This window comes from Manis javanica, chromosome 8 (assembly GCF_040802235.1).
Source record: "Manis javanica isolate MJ-LG chromosome 8, MJ_LKY, whole genome shotgun sequence".
Classification (NCBI taxonomy): domain Eukaryota; kingdom Metazoa; phylum Chordata; class Mammalia; order Pholidota; family Manidae; genus Manis; species Manis javanica.
In genome coordinates, this window is record NC_133163.1 from 92,000,765 (window position 1) to 92,019,839 (window position 19,075).

General features: G+C 57.0%; 3 protein-coding genes across 5 annotated transcripts in view; 2 read left to right on the plus strand and 1 right to left on the minus strand.

Annotated features, from left to right (window-relative positions):
* Positions 1-1,198: 1,198 nt before the first annotated feature.
* On the plus strand, positions 1,199-9,749 carry JMJD7 (jumonji domain containing 7). Its single transcript, XM_073211678.1, has 9 exons — positions 1,199-1,301; positions 4,815-4,968; positions 5,043-5,296; positions 5,655-5,711; positions 6,022-6,117; positions 6,301-6,377; positions 6,597-6,756; positions 6,874-7,375; positions 9,690-9,749. Exons 1-8 carry the CDS (start codon positions 1,238-1,240, stop codon positions 6,960-6,962), a joined length of 951 nt encoding a protein of 316 aa, XP_073067779.1. The 5' UTR covers positions 1,199-1,237; the 3' UTR covers positions 6,963-7,375; positions 9,690-9,749.
* PLA2G4B (phospholipase A2 group IVB) lies at positions 7,498-18,221 on the plus strand. Of its 3 annotated transcripts, none has more exons than XM_073211676.1 (21): positions 7,498-8,221; positions 8,360-8,433; positions 9,690-9,762; positions 10,048-10,184; positions 10,308-10,439; positions 10,751-10,791; positions 10,974-11,016; positions 11,266-11,320; positions 11,659-11,789; positions 12,061-12,144; positions 12,439-12,476; positions 13,348-13,483; positions 14,199-14,335; positions 14,613-14,835; positions 14,978-15,095; positions 15,349-15,486; positions 15,662-15,766; positions 15,936-16,115; positions 16,459-16,625; positions 17,221-17,407; positions 17,527-18,221. In XM_073211676.1, exons 1-21 carry the CDS (start codon positions 8,164-8,166, stop codon positions 17,745-17,747), a joined length of 2,478 nt encoding a protein of 825 aa, XP_073067777.1. In that variant the 5' UTR covers positions 7,498-8,163; the 3' UTR covers positions 17,748-18,221. The 3 variants fall into 3 exon arrangements, with proteins under 3 accessions (XP_073067777.1, XP_073067778.1, XP_017498335.3); XM_073211677.1 differs by having other exon boundaries at positions 7,499-8,221; positions 8,375-8,433; XM_017642846.3 differs by having other exon boundaries at positions 8,078-8,221; positions 8,388-8,433.
* Positions 18,222-18,705: 484 nt separating this feature from the next.
* The window catches only part of SPTBN5 (spectrin beta, non-erythrocytic 5), a 47,044-nt gene continuing 46,674 nt past the window's right edge, over positions 18,706-19,075 (minus strand). The window contains 1 exon segment of the mRNA XM_073241707.1: positions 18,706-18,773. Coding sequence (XP_073097808.1) covers positions 18,706-18,773 — 68 coding nt within the window.

Consider the following 19,075-nt stretch of genomic DNA (forward strand, 5'->3'; position numbering starts at 1 on the left):
GAACATACTACACATAATTCTCGATTCCTGGTGTCCAGAAGCTAGTTGATACAAGATGGCCTATAGGTTACCTGGTTGGGGTAGAAGGAACCTCCTCAAAGGCAGTTCTGGGCACCCCAGATGCTCTGAATACTGGAGGTTGAGGGGAGGGAGGCACGTGGAACTGCAGCAGGGGTCAAGACATGCTGGAAAAGTGGTAGGTTGGACAGGTAAGTGTTGGAGGTGAGGAGATAGAGTAGAATTGGAAGGGCAGTTGTTAGGGGTGAGGGTAAGGACAGGGCATGGGGCAGGTAGAGTAGGACCAAATAGTGAAACCGTTGTTGAGTTAGGGTGAAGAACTCATGTCTCTGGGCCCTGCTGCTTTCTGCCTCAGGTCTGTCAGGGTGGTTTTACCAAAGCTCCAGGCCACAAAGGCCCATTCTCCCAGGACAGGCCGGTGGCCGTGCTAGTTCTAAGCAGAGGCTTAGCAAGAAATTGGGTTCTGAAGAGTGGCCAGCTACATAACAGCCTGCATGCACCTGGATAGATGAGCCCTGTTTCACCCTAACTTCTCTACTGTCACCGGCATGGCCAAACTGCAAAGAAATCCTGTCTCAGGAGTCTTGAAGCTGAGGGTGGCCCCCTGGCGGGGCTGCAGCTGCCCTTGTGAGGGTTAGAAATCCCCTCCCATTCCCCCAACCAGCACACCAGCCACAGCCCAGACCAAAGAGGGCTCGGGCCTGGCCCTCTGGGCTGGGTTCTTCGCGATCCTCAGCCAGCCTGCCCCTCAGGAGTGGGGAGGTACACTCCAGCCAAGGTTTGTGAGAAGGTGGCTCCCCTTTCCCTACCCCTTGTCCAGCTTGAGGGGGCTTCGTAGCCAGGCCGGCCCCATCCCCTTCTGCATGTCTGAGGCCACCGGCAACTGCCGTTCCCCGTCAGATTTGTCCTGTTTTGGAAGCCCTTATTTATAACTTTTATACTTTGGGCCACTGCGTACCCCCCCTGTCCAGGTCTCACAGGGCAGAGGGCTGTTTTTAACATGTCCATTTGTATTGATGTATGAACTCGTCAATAAACAATCATTTCTTAACTCTGGGATGCCATCGAGTCTCGCAGGCTGGACTAGGCGCAGCGTCCCAGCCGCTGGGGGCTGGGAGCGGGGGTACGAGGCGGGCGGGGTGCGGCCTGTGGGGGCCGCGGGGCGGGGCGGGGCGGGGCGTCCCAGGAGGGCGGGGCTTTTCGCGGCGGCGGCGGCGTCATGGCGGAGGCGGTGTTGGAAGCCGTCCGGAAGGAGTTACGAGAATTCCCGGTTGCGGCCAGGGGTGAGTGGGTTCCCTCAGGACGCGGGAGAGGCCTTGGCTCCGAGGCGGGAGCGTCCCGGTCCCTCCTGGGTCGCCGACACCGCCTCGCACCCTAGTTCCTGTTCTCCAGGAGCGCAGAACCTGGTGCACGTGACTGACCGACAGGCCCCCTCTGCTCACTTCCGTCACAGCCCCCTTCCCCCGCCCGGGGCTGGCCCCACTCTCCCTCCGCCGGTGTTCGCAGGCCCTCGTTCTTCCTGGGCGTGACTGTTCGCATCTATTCCCAAGGCCGGTCCCGTCTTTTCCCTGCTGCTGTCCTGGTGTTCCCATCATCAGCCCCGCGCAGTCGTTGCCCTTCCCAGCCTTTCCTGTGGCGAAGCTTTACTCTTCAGGTGGTCGGATTCTCCCTTTCTGAACCCCTGCTGGAATTTGTTATTCAGGGAATAGACTCCTCCAAGCTGGGAGTGGTGTGGAGCTTTGGGAGAACTGTAGGTAACTCTAAGTGATTCTTGACTTTTCCTCTGCTTGGCCTTTATTTTTTCCCCTTCTATCCCTTCCTCCCTACCTCCCCTCCTTTTTTCTGTCTATTTTACCACTGAATTAGCACAGGCCCATGGTTTAGAAAACAATGCATTTATATATAAAGTAAGCTTCCAGTTCAAGGCTCCAGTTTGCATCCTACCAAACACACTATTTATGTTCACACACACGTATGACTCTGTACTTCCTTTTTATACAAATGATAGTTTGCTAAACATTTTTCTGCAGCATGTATCATGAAGACTGTTCCATATCCCTTTTACCTCAGGCTTTATCGCACCTGTATACTAGTGCTTAATTTACTTAATCGGCCCACTGTTGATAGGCATTTAGGCCATTTCCAATCAATTTTTTAGATAATGCTGCGAGTATTTCAAGTATTCATTTAACAAATAGTTATTAAGCACTTCAGTGTTCCAGTCTCTGTTCAATGTGTTTAGGATACACCACTGAATAAAACAAATCTCTGCCCAATAAGAGCTTATGTTCTAAGTGAGGGGACAGACAGCTATAGTCACACTAAGTGAGTAAACTATATAGTAGAAGAAATGGGTTAGAAGATAAGTGCTATGGGAAAAAAGTAAAGCAGAATGAAGAGCCTTAGGATGTGGGAGTGGGGGACAGGCAATGAGGTTCAATAAGATGGTCAGAGTAGGTGCGCCTCCTTGATAAGGTAACATTTGAGCACAGGCTTGAAGAAGGAGAGGGTGAGCGTGCAGACATCTGAGAGAAGAGAATTCCAGATGGACAAATGCCCTAAGGTGGAGTGTGTCTGTGTTCAGGGAACTGTGAAGAGGCCTGTGTGCCTGAGGCAGAATCATTGGGCACATGTTTGTTTTTTTCGTTAAATTCCTAGCAGAAGAATTGTTGGGCCAAAACAATTGTTTGCCTCCCTTTTGAAATTCTCTCACTTTGAAGCCTCAGGAGGGAACAGTGGCCTTTCCTTAAAGGAAAGCTATTAAATGGTGAGAAAGTGAAACTGGACGAGTTGCAGAAAATCTGAGGGGTAAAAAAGAAAGGAAGGGAAGGGAGGGAGGGAGGGAGGGAGGAACCAAAGAAAGAATTGGCAGTTTCCAGGTATTTTAAGCATCCCAGTGACAGTTCTAGAAGATTTGGAGCCTTGAATGCCACCCACTGTCCCGTACAACACAACTGCTTTGATGGGCTGGCACGACTCAGCAGGCCCTTTGCCAGTTTCCTCCCCTTTGCTGCCTTATCTGTGGGGCAGATTACATCTCTCTCTAGCCAGTGAAGTGAGCACCTATGCCAGCTCTTTGCAGTTTTCCTGGGCCCACCAGGGTCTTCCCACTCAGTTCCAATTTTTGATGTAAAGACATTCAATTCACTTTCCAGCCGACTGCAAGGCAGAGATGACCAGTGTGGAGACGGCTGTGAGAGAGAGACATCATGAACTCAGAGGTGAAAATGAGTGTGGTGGCTGCTTGGAGCAGGATACAATAACTGGTTACTGGCCATCAGGACATTCGGGCTGTACAAGGATGAAGCCAACAAAGTGAAGCCCCATACACTTTGTAACAAGCCAGGGAAAAGGCATTGCAGTCTGACTGACCAGCAGGATCAAAGTTTAGCACCACCTGAGTAGAGAGTGTGTGATAAGGGGCAGGCACCAGACAGGAGGAAACCAGGCTGGAAAAGTAGGTTGGGCCTGATCACGGAGTACCTTGGATGCATGCTAAGAAGACAGACTGTATTTGTAAGGAGTAGGGTTGAGCCGTCAAAGGATTTTTTAATGAGGGGTATGACACCGTGAGATTGTATGTTAAGAAGATGTCTGGGGCCAGGGTAAGGGATGCTTTGAGAGGGAGTGGATTTAGTCAGAGAAACCAGCTAGTTCACTGCAGGAACCATCCAGCTAGGAGGTGTTGGAAACTTTTCATCTCACCACTAAGAAATATACCAAACACCTGCTGTGTGCTAGGTGCCATATAGGTCCTGGCAATATACCAGTGAACAAGCCTCCCTGCCCTCATGGAGTTTACATTTTAGCAAGAGAGGTAGACTGATATGCAGTTTGGGTGAATGAGAAAGTGAGACATGCATTATGTTAGGTGGTGATAAATAATAGGCAGAGGGAACAGAAGGGAAGAGGTATAAGGATTGTTGGGGGCAGGTTATTTTAAAAGGGTGGCCAAGGAAGGAAGCCTCATCAAAGCGGTATTTGAGAACCCAGAGGAAGTAGCTTGTGGAGGAAAGATGGAGAAAGGGTGGTTCAAGAGACATAGGAAGCAGAATCAACGGGACTGCCCACTGGGCTTTCTTTTTGTTGGCAGTACATAAAGGCCACTATGATCAATAGGATAACAAGTGAGGGAGAAGGAAGAATCAAAAAGAAGAGATTTTTATTTAGCATTGACAAAAGGCCACTATAGACATCAGCACAGGTGATGCTCTTCCAAACACAGTTCAGCCCTTGCTTTTCCTCCTGTGGTTTTGTGTGGCAGTCTGTCTCCCCAGTTAGGTTGTAAGCTTCTCCTTGATGCCACCACATTGGCTAGACCAAGTGCTGAATACACTCCAGGTGCTCAGTGCCTATCCCTGTTGGAGGGTGTTTCCCAGAGCCTTGGCTGCCTACACCAGCCTGTAGCCTTGGGGCCTCAGCTCTCCTCGTCTTGGAGCTCCTAGCACTGCCTCACTGGCTGCCTTTCCTAGTGGATGCCAGGTGGCTGGCCACTCTACAGAGTGGGGAAGCTGGGTGCCTGCTGTGCAGGGCCGGCACGATCCCGTGGAGGGCTTGGGTTATGGGCTGGGCAGCAGCTTCTGGCCCTGTGGTTCTTGTGGCCTATCCTAGTGTGTTTATGAGTGCTTTTTGCTTTCTCCTTGAAACTTCCCTCTGTGTTCAATTCCTGGTTGTTCCTTTGTCCCAGAGGGCATTCCCAGTGACAGTGTGGCTGATCCAGGGTGGGCATCTCTTACTCAGGCAGTGGGCAGCAGCTGGGTGCTGTTGGCTTCAGCTCCCCACCCCTTCTCTCTCAGAGCTCAGCATGCCTCTTGCTGTGCCCTACCTGAGTGAGCCCCCAACTCCACTCCAGTTCTACCGGGACTGGGTCTGCCCCAGCAGGCCCTGTGTCATCCGCAATGCTCTGAAGCACTGGCCGGCACTCCAGAAGTGGTCCTTTCCCTACCTCAGGTGGGAGCTGCCTGGATGGGATGTGGGTGGTGTGCTGTGGCAGCTAGCTGTGGGCTGAATGTCCATTCCTCCAGAGCCACAGCAGGCTCCACGGAGGTGAGTGTGGCTGTGACCCCGGATGGTTACGCGGATGCAGTGCGAGGGGACCGCTTTGTGATGCCTGCCGAGCGCCGCCTGCCCCTGAGCTGCGTGCTGGATGTGCTGGAGGGTCAAGCCCAACACCCAGGAGTCCTCTACGTGCAGAAACAGTGCTCCAACCTGCCTGGCGAGCTGCCCCAGCTGCTGCCTGATCTGGAGCCCCACGTGCCCTGGGCCTCTGAGGCACTGGGTGAGTGGGCTGGGCCCTGGGTGAGCAGGCTGGGCTGGGCAGAAAAGAATGGGGAAGGAAGGGGTCAACCCTGCCTGCTGCTTCCCTCCCTTCTGTGATGGCTTGGCCCACACTCCTGGCCCCACAGCGTCAGGTGTTGTGTACAGCCTCCATCCCCAGGCCTTACTTCAAGTCAGTGAACCACTGGAGATAGCTGCCCTCCCTTCCTTCCGCCCCAGGGGCGGGAGGCCCCTTTCTGAGCTTGCCACCTCTGCCCCTCCTCCCAGACTCTGGCCCAGCCCTCCTGCATGGTGGTGGTTCCCAGCTTGGCCTCTGGGGACTCCCTCTCCTCACTGGCCCTCTTCCCTCGGACCCACAGGAAAGCTGCCTGACGCTGTGAACTTCTGGCTGGGGGAGGCAGCTGCAGTGACCGCTCGTAGGTGTTGGGAATACAAAGGTTGGGGAGGAGGCACGGGTGCGAGAAGAGGAAGCTCAGAGTAGAAGGTTGGGCCTGGATGGAAGTTTGTGCTCTAAGATTTCCTCTGGGATTCTGGAGCTTGGACACAACAGGGGGCCTCCACTGACAGGTCAGGTTGGGGAACCTTCCATGGCCCTGGGACTAGAGGGTTTCTCACAAGCCCCTACAGAGTGCTCTGAAGGACAGCTAGCTGTGTGCTCAAGTGCTGTTTCCTAGATCAGTGCCCTGCTCCTCAGCCCTGCCCACTGGACTTTCTTTTTGTTGGCAGTGCATAAGGACCACTATGAGAACCTCTACTGCGTGGTCTCTGGGGAGAAACAGTTCCTGCTGCACCCACCCAGCGACCGGCCCTTCATCCCGTATGGTAGGGGACGTGGCCTTCAGGGGCTGGAGAGTGGTTGGCCCTGGGCAGGCTGATCCCCAGGCCTGAGGTGTGGGCGCAGTGTCTCCACTGCAGTAGGACCCCCACACCCAGGGAACGAGTGAGAGTGGCTGTCACGTGGTCAGCCATTCAGTGGCCCTCATACCTTTCTCCCTCTGTTTGCAGAGCTGTATACACCGGCGACCTACCAGTTAACTACAGAGGGTTCCTTTAAGATGGTGGATGAAGAGGCCATGGAGAAGGTCTCAGCCTTGTTCCTGTGCCCAGGGAGGGAGAAGGGTAGAAGCCTGGGCCCTGAGGCACAAAAAGCTGGGAAGGTGGTGCCTTTCTCTGGAAAGCCCCTAAGTCTGGGGCCTTCCAGTGAGGAGCAGAGCAGGGCACATGGTGCTTTCCTTTGGAAGGGACTGACTGGAGGGCCCGGGGGCTTTGGGCCTGCTCCCTGGCATCCACTGTGTCCCCAGGTACCGTGGATCCCCCTGGACCCCTTGGCTCCAGATCTGGCCCGGTACCCCTGCTACAGTAAGGCCCAGGCTCTTTGCTGCACAGTGCAGGCTGGTGGGATGCTCTACCTGCCAGCCCTGTGGTTCCACCATGTCCAGCAGTCCCATGGCTGCATTGCTGGTGAGGAGCTTCCCTGGTCACCTAGTGGCAGGCCCAGCAGGGCATCTGGAGGATGGGTTGGGGAGGCTGTAGGTTAGAAGGGGGACCCTCATGCTCAGGTCTCTGTTCTCCCCTCAGTGAATTTCTGGTATGACATGGAGTACGACCTCAAGTACAGTTACTTCCAGCTCCTCGACTCTCTCACTAAGGCCTCAGGCCTCAACTGAGAGCCCTGGTGAGCATTACCAAGGACGGCTCATGGAAAAGGTTGTGCCCTCCCAGACCAGGTCAATTCTAGAAGCAACCTGGAGTCAGAGATTTTTGGCTGTTGGCCCAGCTTGGCTTGGGATCAGCTTTGGAGGATTTGGGGAGGTGGTCAGGAGGACCAGGCGGTGCCAGGCAGGTCTGGGTGTGGGCTCGGGAAGTTGCCCCACAGGTGAGGCAGGAGCCTGCACTGGAGGAGCGCGGCTTCAGGTGCAGCACCACCTCTCACCAGCATGGTGAGCTTGGCCGGAGTATCAGTGTCCTATCTGTAAAACACAGATGATGTTGGTTCCTGTCTCATGCGGTGTCGTGGGGCTTGGAGGTGACGTCTGTAAGGACAGCATAGGGCTGGTACAGAGGAAGCGTTCAATAAAAGGTAGCTATGATTCACGTGTGCCTGGACTCCCTCTTGCAGTCGCCTTCCATGGCCTGGGCTGGTCGGTTCTGGGACAACTTTCGGGATGACTGATTGCGGGGTGAGGGCTGGGTCCAGGCCTGGGCCTGAGGAGCTCTGCTGCCAAGACCCCTCTATCTATGCCAGCCATCGCAGCCCCTCTCAGGCAAGCAGGCTGACCTCAGTCTGGTGGGAGGTGGTTGCCTGTGATGGAAGGATGTGGACTCTGCCACAGGCTCATTGACACAGGGCTTGTCACACCATTCAGAGCTTTGCCCCGGCCTTGTGCACTGTCCTCTAGCTCCAGGGCGTGTGGGGTCTGGGGTCCTGAGGGTCACCACTGTTCCTCTCACGGCAAGCACAGGGTGGAGGGGACAGAAACTCCTGCCCACTCCTTCCCCAGGGGTCTCCATACTCAGATTCCCTCCCTTCCCCAGCCAACCTGGTCCTGGAGATGGAATAGCCGCCTTCCCTCTGAGCCAACCCAGAGGCCTCATCCCCCGCTGGGCGGAGCAGCCTGCGCATGGCTTTGAAGGGCTGTTCGCAGAGCAGACCACACCCTTGCCAGCTTATGATGGGGCCTGGGGCACTCCTCTCAGATTGGCCAAGCGCTACAGTCAAGACTGGGCATTCCTGTTGTACTGGCACTGGGAGGTTTCAAAAGGCCCTGTGACAGGGGACACAGCTCTCCCATTTGTTGCTGCCCTGGGCCCACTGCCTGCCTTCCAGGCCTCAGCAGGCCCTCCTTCTTGTCTCCTGTTCAGCCTGTGATGACAAGTTGTCCTGTGGGCATCTCTAGGCCCAGGAAGGGAGAGCAGCGCTGCGTGGGTAGGCTTAGTGGCGATGGATGGAGGGGATGGGTCTTTGGTGTCTGTCCCGGAGTAGGGGTGAGGCTTGGGTGGAGCGGAGGTGGTTGGGAGGAACCAGGAGGAGCTTGCAGCCAGCTGAGACATCCTTGGCTCTCAGTTAAAAAGCTGGCAGTCCTCCCCTGTAGGCGCTGCACATCGTTCCTGGCTTCTGAGGACAGCCTCATGGCTCCGGTAAGACTCGGCAGGGTACTGGGCCCCCACTCCGACCTGCTCCCTCCAGGGCCTGGTTAATGCTGTTTCTCAGGGAAGCTGCAGGCTTCTTCAGGTGTCCGGAGGGTTTCCCAGCCACGGACCAGAGCGGCGAGCAGAAGCCAGAGAAGAGGCAGGGTCTTGGGATGAGGGAGTGTCCTGAGTTCTTCCTGCCTGAGAGCTGAGTTCCAGGCAGGGCCCCCTGATACCATGGATCTGGGGCCTGAGAACTCAAGCTCTGAGCTACTATCCTGGGGCCCCAGAAGGAGGTGGCTGCTCTAAAGCTCCTGACTCAGCTGCATGGGGAGATGGGGGCCTCAGGGCTGACAGTGATGGATGCGCTGCTCCAGCTCTGCCCCCAGACTCCATCAGGGCCTTTCTGAGTCAGGGCCGAAGGCCAAAAGGAAGGATTGGTCGGCACAGGCTTCCCTGCTGTGGCACACCTGCCCGGGTCCATATGCCCAGACCCAGGGTCCTGAGTGTGGATAGAGCTGACCAGTGGATAGGTCAGCCCATCTTTAGGCTGACCTTAGAGGACCTGGAAGGCTTGCCAGCCTGTAGGTGACATGAGCTGGTAACTGTTGTTCCTACCCTAGCAGAGAGCATTTCCAGGATTGTGGTCCTGGCCAAGAGCAGCTCAACCAGGGGGCCCAAGGCCAGGCCAGACCCTGGCATGCCTGCCTCCCCCACCCCCGGAGCCTTATTACCCTGCCACCCCACCCCACCCTAGGCTCTCCATCATCCAAGACCAGTCTCAAGGCTGCTTATGAGGGATGAGCTGGGAATGGGGGGGGGAGAGAGAAGGAAATGTGTCAGGAACTGGAAGCAGGTAAGTGTGGGGGTTGAGAGCCTGAATTGAGCTAGCCTGGTCCAATCCGAGCTGTGGACCTCGGGCATGTGACTGCTTAGCTTTTCTGCACCTGTTTCCTTGTGGGCTTGGTCATAATAAATGGTCTCTACACATAGGATGGTTGTATGATTAAATGAGTTAATATACATAAAGCCCTTGGGCCAGAGCCTGCTCAGAGTGTTGTGTCAGTGTTGGCAAGAGTTGAGATTAACCATAGCCACCTTCCCATTCAGGACTGCTGGGTGGAGGGCAGGCCCGGGGCTGGGCAGGGCTGGTTCTTTTGGTTCAGGCTTAGGGTTGGAGGAGTTGCTCCAGCCACCCCTTTGGCCCTTATCTCCTCTAGGCTCATTAGCCTGCAGCAGCGTGTCCCTGTCTCCCCACTTTGCAGGCAAAGGTACCTGGAACCTGCCTGCTCACCATTCGTGTCCTGCAGGCCCGTGGGTTGCCCTCCATGGACCTAGGTGAGTCCAGTGGTTCTACAGCTAGATTCAGGGTCGGGCAGGAGCAATAGGAAGAGACACGAATAGGGCTGGGCATGGAAGGATGTCCTGGAGTGGGTGCTGAGAAGAGGTACTGGGTAGGACTTTGTGGTCGGGCCTCAGCCTCTGTGCCTCTGGCTTCCTGCCCCATCCCCTTCCATGGTTCTCTAGGCCTCCTGGGGTTGCCTGTGATGGAAGGATGTGGACTCGGGGCAGCTGGGCTGGGAAGGGCTCTGGGCCATCACCGGTGCTCCTTCCTTTCTACAGTGACCCCCTCTGACTGCTATGTAACACTGTGGCTGCCCACGGCCTCTAGCCACAGGTTGCAGACACGCACAGTCAAGAACAGCAGCAACCCCATCTGGAACCAGAGCTTTCACTTCCGCATCCACAGTCAGCTCAAGGTGGGCCAGGCACCAGACCCAGCTCGCTGTCCCTGTCCGCCCACCACCACCATCCCTCCCGCCTTCATTCCCCGCCCATGCCCAGCTCCTTCCTCCAGCCCCCTCGCTCTGTTCCCCTTCCAGAACATTGTGCAGCTGCAAGTCTTTGACCAGGACTTCCTGACCAGTGATGACCCCATGTTGTCAGTGCTGTTCGATGTGGGGACATTGCAGGCCGGGGAGTTCCGCCGTGAGAGCTTCTCACTGAACCCTCAGGCAAGGCTACGGCTGGGGTGCGGAGGGCCTCGGCCCTGGGAGGTGGGAGGGGAGGTGCTTTGGAGGATCACTGGGTATGGCCCTCTTCCCTAGTGAGTGGTGCAGGCTTCTAGGCATCCCAGAGGCCTTTGCCAGCCAGAAGCTATTGTCCACCAAGGAGCAGTCCCATCCCGACCCTCTTTCTTGGCCCCTGAGCCAAGGGCAGTTCAGAGAAGGTGGGCAGAGCAGCCTGGAGATGGACAGTGGATTCTGGGCTGAATCTATACACACTCTCCACTCACCCTGCTTCACTTGCTTCTTTCTCTCTCCAGGGTGAGGAGCAGCTGGAAGTTGAATTTCGTCTGCAGAGCTTGTGAGTCAGGGGCCATGGGGCAGTTCCTGGGTGGGAGTGCTTCCTTCTGGGAAGGACCAAGCCCAGTGTACCCAGAGCCAACATCCTTCCCTTTCCTGGGTGGAGGAGGAAGGCCCAGGCCTCCTTGGTGGGTGAGACCTGGCAACCAGACTCCCACTAAGGGTCCCGCGGGCCCTTTCCAGGACGGACTGTGCTGAGCACCTTGTCAGCAATGGCATCCTGGTGGTGAGTCTGGAAGCCCTGCCTTGTGCCTCCTGCCCACCCTCCTCCTCAGGCCTGCAGCTCGGCCTACCATGGGGTGGGCTGAGTTGGGGAGCCCTGGGATTTCAGTTTCTTGAGATGATATAACCTCAAGCAAATGTTTGGTGACTCAGGGCCAAGGAAATAAAGTGCTGAGGAGAAAGAACCAGGTACTGGGAGGTGGGGGTCTCTAGGAGGGGAGGAGTGTGCATCTGAGGGGCTCTCAATGCTCAGGCTCGGGAGCTCTGCTGCTTGCATGTTCAGCTGGAGGAGGCAGAGGACCAGAAGGGTGAGTCCCTGACATATGAGGAGAGCCCTGGCCCGCAGCCCATGTCTTCTCCTTTCTAAGGGGACCCTGGGTGGGAGGGGACCTTGCAGTAGCTGCTCTTGGCTCCCCCAGGCAGGAGCAAGGGTTGAGGGTTGAATCCATGCTAGGGTCCCCCAGGACCGGAGCTTTTCCCCTTAGTCCTCTAGGGATGTGGGGGTTCCATTGCCCAGCCTCAGCCTGGGCCAGAGCTTCCATCTCAGCTGGGGGAGGGAGCGCCCCTCTGGCCCCATAGGCAGGATGAGGGCCTCTATGGGCCGAGATCCCATTTCCAGCCTCTCTGCTCTGGTTCCTGTTTCCAGAGTCAAAGGGCAGAGTTCAGCTTGCGGTTCCTGGGTCCTTTGAGGGTCCACAGGAGGCTTCAGTGGGTGCTGGCTCTTTCTGCTTCCACTGCCCGGCCTGCTGGGAGCAAGAGCTGAATGTTCACGTGCAGGTAGTGTGCCGTTTCCCCCCACCCCACCGAGGGGGGCTGCAGAATCTCTCCTCTCCTCCCTCAGCACTTCCTCTCAGTGGCCCCTCTGCTCCCTCTGAGTGCCTCCCCCTCATCACTCCCTGGCAGAATCAGACACCCTAGGAGGAGTGTGGGCTTGATGTCTACCTCCTGTCCCCTTCCTGATCTTTCTCTGTCCTTCCCAGGGAATCAGTGTGGTCCTTGCAGAAACAGCTGGGTAGAATTCTTGGGTCTTCTTTAATCTTCCCTGCAGGATGCCCCCCAAGAGCAACTGAAGGTGCCCCTGAGGGCCCTGCCCTTTGGCCAAGTGGTGAGGCTCGTCTTCCCCATGTCCCAGGTACTTGGTCACCTGGAAGAGGAAAGCCAGATGCACAGGCAGGGCTGGGCCCCAGGCTTAAAGGGCTGGCCTGCTTCTGTGGCACTTCTGTCTGCAGGCTGCACCCTGGACAAGTGCTGGGCCAGGCTGTGGGGAGAGGGGCCCCCTGACCATTCCTGCCTTCCAGCCTCAGGCCTGGCTCTGTGGTAATGGCTGGGGGCCTGAGGGGCATGGCGATATCATGGGGTGTGGCTCAGGCTGGGATGAGAGGAACAGGTGGCCAGCCGTTGTGACTGGAGCATTCATGCCTTTCAGGAGCCCCTGATGAGGGTGAAGCTGAATAAAGAACAAGGGTGAGAGCTGCTGGGCCCTGGAAAAGGGCATGAGGGGAGCAGCGCGGTGGGTGGCCACTGGCCAGCACTCAGCCTGGAGCAGCAAGCGGGAGAGACCGGGTGGCTCCCAGCATAGCTGCTGCCAGTCCTTGCGAGACACTCAGTGATTTTCTCCCAGGGGGGAGCACCAAGTGTGGGTAGCCTTAGCAGATAAAGGTTCTTCTTGTTAGCTTTTTACTTGTCTTTCTGCTTTATTTGGAGGGGTGTGTGCTTAGCCCAATGTCTGGAACTTGAGAAGTGCTTGATAAATGTTTGGCTGGAAAAACAGGTGGTAGGTGAGGAGAGTTTGAGGCACAGAGAGGGCAAGGAAACCAAGAAAGGAGAGAAAGCACTTCCTTTTGGGTGACAGCTGTTGTGGGTGGACCTTAGCTAACCTTCATGAGAGGAGTCACTCGCCCTCCCTGCACATGCCTGGAAGGCTAGCTTCTCACCGCCAAGAGGCGGGAGCACCAGGTCCTATTCCATTGAGGGTTATTTTTGGGTGGATGAGGGAGAGAAGCTGAGAGGTGGAAGTGGATCTATGGTGTGGGGCCATCAAGAGACCTGTCTGCTCCTGAGGCTCTGGAGGGAGCTCTTTAGTCACTGGCCTGTGGATTCCTGGTCCTGTGAATCCACTTTGCTGCATTCTCCAAGTGTGTCCTCACACAGGTCTGGGGTCACCTCTCCCTCACAGCCACACGTGTCACATTTCAGTCAGGACACAGGCAGGGGAAGAATTGGGGAGCAGATAGGAAAGAAAGGATGGCAGTGGACTTTTTAGGGGAGACAGAGCCAGCGTCCCTCTCCCCGACGAGGCTGGCAGCTGCCTCATGGTCCCTTCCTTCCCCCCCAGACCAAGGGAGCTGGCTGTGCGGCTTGGCTGCGGGCCCTGTGCCGAGGAGCAGGCCTTCCTGAGCAGGAGGAAGCAGGTGGTGGCCAGGGCCCTGACGCAGGCCCTGCAGCTGGACGGAGACCTGCGGGAGGACGAGGTCTGGGGTCTGGTCTGCATTGGGTGGGCATCATTGGGCTTGCTGCAGCCCAGAGCCGAATGGTGGAATGGCTTGTTCCCTATCCAGACCAGAGCTGGCTGGGACCTGCCTGCATCGGCCTGCCCCTGCCCTGCTTCCCTCTCGCTTGGTGGTATCAGGAGCTTGATCACACTGAATGCAGAGCATTGCCCAAGGCACCTGAAGCTTGCAGACTGCCATGCTGGGCTGGCTTTCCTTCCATTTTCTCTTGCTCCTTGGCCTGGTCTAGGTTTTGACACTGGGCGTAGTGAGACATACAGCCTGAGGGCTGTCTACTGCTCTGAGGCAGCCCCTGTAGGTTCCTCTGCTAGGGAAATGAGCTCTCCTTGCAAGAGGGAGAGGGGTGGCTGTGTGGGGTACCTTTTAGGTGGACTTGCGCCTTCCAGAAATCAGTCACAGACTCCTCAGGGATTAGAGGGGAGGAGATGAGGCCTGGGACTTATCTGGCCCATTTTTTTCCTGGAGTTCTTCAACTCAGACAAGCCTGACCCTGGTGAGGCTATTTGTGACTAGACCCTCCTCAGGAGGCCTAACTGGAGCTGGTCTGAAGAGCCCTGATCAGATCTAACCGGCCTTGGGCGAGCTGAGTAGCCAGCTGGCTTTTGCTACCTCCTTCTCCTGTGGCCTGGCCTCCCCCTGCTAAGGCTTCTCCGAGCCTGGCTGTCCTCTCTTCCAGATCCCGGTGGTAGCTGTCATGGCCACTGGTGGTGGGATCCGGGCAATGACTTCCTTGTATGGGCAGCTGGCCGGCCTGAGGGAGCTAGGCCTCTTGGATTGCATCTCCTACATCACAGGGGCCTCAGGCTCTACCTGGTAAGCTCATGGGAGGTTAAGTTCAGAAGCATGGCTGGGGTAGGGGGGAGCACGGCTAGTAGGGTGAGGCAGGGGTTGCTACAGGTGGGAAGACTCTCTTAGGCCCCATAGGCCTCTCTGACCAAATTGGAAAGGCTGGGGGAATGCTTGTGCCAGAGGGAAACACGTTTAGGGGGATCCTTGAAAGATGCCTGCAAGGCTGCTGTCCTAGAATAGAGCCCAAGGCACGCAGTGGGGGCCCTTGAATGACAATTCCCCTGGCTATGACTTTTTCCAGGGCTTTGGCCAACCTCTACGAGGACGCAGAGTGGTCTCAGAAGGACCTGTCAGGGCCCACTGAGTCACTGAGGACCCAGGTGACCAAGAGCAAGCTGGGCGTGCTGGCCCCCAAGCAGCTGCGGCGCTACCAGCAGGAGCTGGCCGAGCATGCTCGCCTGGGCTATCCGACCTGCTTCACCAACCTGTGGGCCCTCATCAATGAGGCACTGCTGCATGATGAGGTGTGAGGAGGGGTGCAGTCTGGGGAGAGGGGGTGGTCAAAGCCAGGGTGAGGTCCAGGGAAGGGGAGCGGTCCTGGGCAGCAGGAGGTGGGAAAGGCCCCAGGGAAGCCATGGCTTTAGGTTCAAATCATCGTCCCTGCAGCCCCATCACCACAAACTCTCAGACCAGCGGGAGGCCCTGAGTCGTGGCCAGAACCCTCTGCCCATCTACTGTGCCCTCAACACCAAGAGGCAGAACCTGACCACCTTTGAATTTGGGGGTGAGTAGCCCAAAGAACTGTTCACCCACCTCTTCTGGCCAGGTTCCATGCTTTTCAGAGACTGTCACCCTACCAGAGTCACTCAGGCTTTAGAAGGGGGCACAGGCCTTAGATCACATGCTCAGAGTGCCAGCAACAAGGGCGAGCCCCCTGGTCACCAGGCTGCCCTGATGTGGAGCCCGTGGTGGGTGCGTTGGTGCCTGAGGGTCCTCAGTGCTGGGCCGCACAGTGAGGCTGTATGGCCTGGTCCCAGAGTGGTGCGAGTTCTCCCCCTACGAGGTCGGCTTTCCCAAGTACGGCGCCTTCATCCCCTCTGAGCTCTTCGGCTCCGAGTTCTTCATGGGGCGGCTGATGAAGCAGCTTCCTGAGCCCCGTATCTGCTTCCTGGAAGGTGAGTGCGTCTGGAAGGCTAGAGAAGCTGGGGTAGAGGGGAGAATGGGCCTGAGGGAGAGGGTGGGGCTTGAGCTTCCACTAGTCACTGGGCTGTTCCCTGGTCCAGGATGGGCTGTGGGGAAGGGTCAGGTTGTGATGGCGTGGGGGACTCTCCTCCCCTTGTGTCTTCTCAGGTATCTGGAGCAACCTATACGCAGCCAACCTTGAGGACAGTTTATACTGGGCCTCAGAGCCCAGCCAGTTCTGGGACCACTGGGCACAGGATCGGGTTGGCTTGGGTAGGTGCCTGGGCTCCTCATAAGGATATGGAGAGGTGACCAGTGCCTATATTTGGGGGATGGAGAGGCTGGCTGTCAGGTCTTCGGGAGTCCACAGAGGCTGGGATAAAGGTCCAGGAGTTCCCATTTCCTGAAGGATGACCTACTTCCTCCCTTCTTGACTGGGCAGAAAAGCAGCAAGTCCCCCTTCTGAAGATAGAAGAGCCTCCCTCAGTGGCTGGCAGGATAGCTGAGTTTTTCACTGACCTTCTGACACAGCGCCCACTTGCCCAGGCCACCCACAATTTCCTTCGTGGCCTCCAGTTCCATAAGGATTATTTCCAGAATCCTTATTTCTCCTCCTGGAAAGGTATTTGCTTTCCCCTAACTGGTCCTGGTTCTCCAGTCCTTCCATGGCCACCTGAGTCTTGGCTCCTGGTCTAAACACCTGTACTCTCCATTGGCTCTAAGCCCTTTGAGTTCAATTCCCTGGGCTGCTTGGGGCAGGAGCCCTTTTTCCTCTCTTTATGTTGGGGATCAGAACGCAGGTGCAGGGCCTTGGAAGCAGGGGCACTACTTCGGTGGGAAGGAGCAGGGACCAGAGGGCAAAGTCTCATCCCACCAGCAACAAATTGCTGGCATTAAGCCATGCATGTGGAGCCGTCAGCCCCAGTGACAGCTGCCTCTCCATCCAATCCCCCCAACCTTTCTAGCTACCAAACTGGATGGGCTCCCCAACCAGCTGACACCTGCAGAGCCCTACCTTTGCCTTCTGGATGTTGGCTACCTTGTCAACACTAGCTGTCCACCCCTCCTGCGACCCACTCGGGATGTGGACCTCATCATTTCGCTGGACTATAACCTGGGTGGAGCCTTTCAGGTGAGCTGGGGGCAGGCATGGGAGGCGGTGGGTGACCCCAGGCCTGGATTGGCCTCAGCTGGCCTGACATCCTAGCTCCTGCCTCTGGGGAGATCTGCTTTAGAGTCTGTTATCTGGTCCACCTTCCCTTAGGGGCTGTGACAGTGTCACCATGTGAGTGCAAGACCTAGGCTTCTGAGCAGGGCCTTTGATTCTGCTCAGGAAGTTGTAATGATGGGGAGCTGGTGATTATTTTAAATGTATTTTATAGTTGGGTGCCCTTCTCTGCACCTGTACGCTGGTTTGGTCCTAGACCTCTGGGACCCCTTGCTTTGAGTTTCTGTGTTGGTCCAGTGAAGGTTTTTGCCTCCCAGTTGCAGAACCCAGGGCTTGTTAGCAGCCCAGCCCAGTTGAGCCCAGAGGAGCTGCAGAAGGGCTGTCAGGTTTAGAGCATTTTTCCAAGTCTGGCCTGGTTCTGATGGGTCCACTGGAGTCTGACTGGCATTTGGGCACTAAGTGCCACGTGTCTAAGCTGCCCTTAGCCCAGGACTGAGGAGACTGGGGAGCCCCATGGGCCCAGCCCAGCTGTCTGACGCCCCCTCTGTCCACCCTGCAGCAGCTGCAGCTCCTGGGCCGGTTCTGCCAGGAGCAGGGGATTCCATTCCCGCCCATCTCGCCCAGCCCTGAGGAGGGGCACCAGCCGCAGGAGTGCCATCTGTTCTTGGACCCCGACCACCCTGAAGCCCCTGCTGTGCTGCACTTCCCCCTGGTCAGTGACACTTTCCGGGAGTACTCAGCGCCTGGTGAGCCACCACCCCAGCCCCTCCACCCTATCACCACTCCGCAGGCAACCGCAGACCCACCCTCCGTCCCCCCGCAGTGCCCTCACCCCACCATGCCTGGGCTGCACTGTCCCCAACAGGGGTCCGGCGCACAGCTGAGGAGGCGGCGGCTGGTGAGGTGAACCTGTCTTCAACCGACTCCCCGTACCACTACTCGAAGATGACCTACAGCCAGGAGGACGTGGACAAGCTGCTCCACCTGACACATTACAATATCTCCAACAACCGGGAGCAGCTGCTGGTGGCCCTGCGTGAGGCCGTGCAGCGGCGGAGGCAGCGTGGGCAGCACCAGCCGGAGTGAGGGTGCAGCAGGGGACGGTGCCCTGGCCTCGGCTCCCACCCAGCCCCCATGGCCCTGGCTCTTTTTTCAGGCTCACTCCCAGTCTGCCTGGCTGCTCTGGTTGAGTTGGGGTGGAGAACTGTAGGGCCCTGAGGGATGTAGTCTCTCTGTACACACCCCCTATGTGACCCTGAAGCCACCAGCAGCCCTGCTACAGACACCCCCAGGTAGGCCCTCCGCAGGCCAGGAGGGAGGCGCTGTCTCACTGGCTACCAGCTGCAGGGCTTACTGGGGCCTGGCCTGTGTTGCTGGCTGGGGAGGGCTTCCTCTTCGAGTAAGGAGAGGATTCAGGGGTTCTGTGGCAGCCAGGGGCAGAGATGGGGTTAGCCCAGAGCACTGTTGGCTGTATTTACGTACGCTCTCAGAGCTCAGTGATTTCTTTCCTTGCTACCTTGAGTAACTACTTTATATATTACAGAGTCACATACAAACGTGTGGTGCTGAGATAGTCACTCCAGGCTCTTGGATACACATGGCAAGGACTGGTTTGAGAAATACAGTACCTCCCCAGGTACCTTACAGAGTTAGCAAGTCAGCACGGGCCTTCCCGTGAAGAGCAGGCCATCTACCCCACTCAGGCCCCATCCCTGACCCTAGCTCCAAGCAGGGAGGCAGGGAGGAGGCCGGCTTGGCCTGGGCTCCCCACTGCTGTGTCCCTGGCCCTGCTTCTGCCCAGGCGAGCAGATTCTTAGGCACTGTAAGTCAGCACCCCTGTCCTCGCCCAGGTGGGGACAAGGGGCAGGGCTGCTTCCTGTCCCATGGCAGGGGCGGCCAGACTTGTGACCAAATGAGCCAAAGAAAGAAACCAGTGCCAACGGTGTGACTTTGGCAAGCTGCAGCTTTGGTGGGGCCTGTCCCCAAACAAGGAAGCATCTTTTGCAGAGGTTGGTCCTGAGGGGCCTGAATCCTGTTCTGGTCACTAAAGGGTGTCCTTGCTTGTAGTGCTGAGATTTGGTGCTGACTCAGAGTTTACTTCAGGGCCCAGGCCTGTTGGGAGAACAGAGAGGCAGAGTGAATTTAGGGCCTAGCTGCCCCAGAATCTTCTTCAAGCACTGGTGCCCCAGGCCTCTGGCCTCCCTTGGACTAGCCCACCTCCTGCTAACATTGATGGGAGGTATGGAAAAGGAAGCCGACAGGCAGCTTGTAGGAGTGGCTGTGGTGTGTGGGGTGGGCTGGAGACGGTTGGGTTCAGGACCCATCTCACTACATTTGTCGGCCCTGGGCATGTGGCTAGAAGTTATGGTAACTTTAGAAGCTACTGCGTCCAGGATGAGAGCTGTTTACTCAGC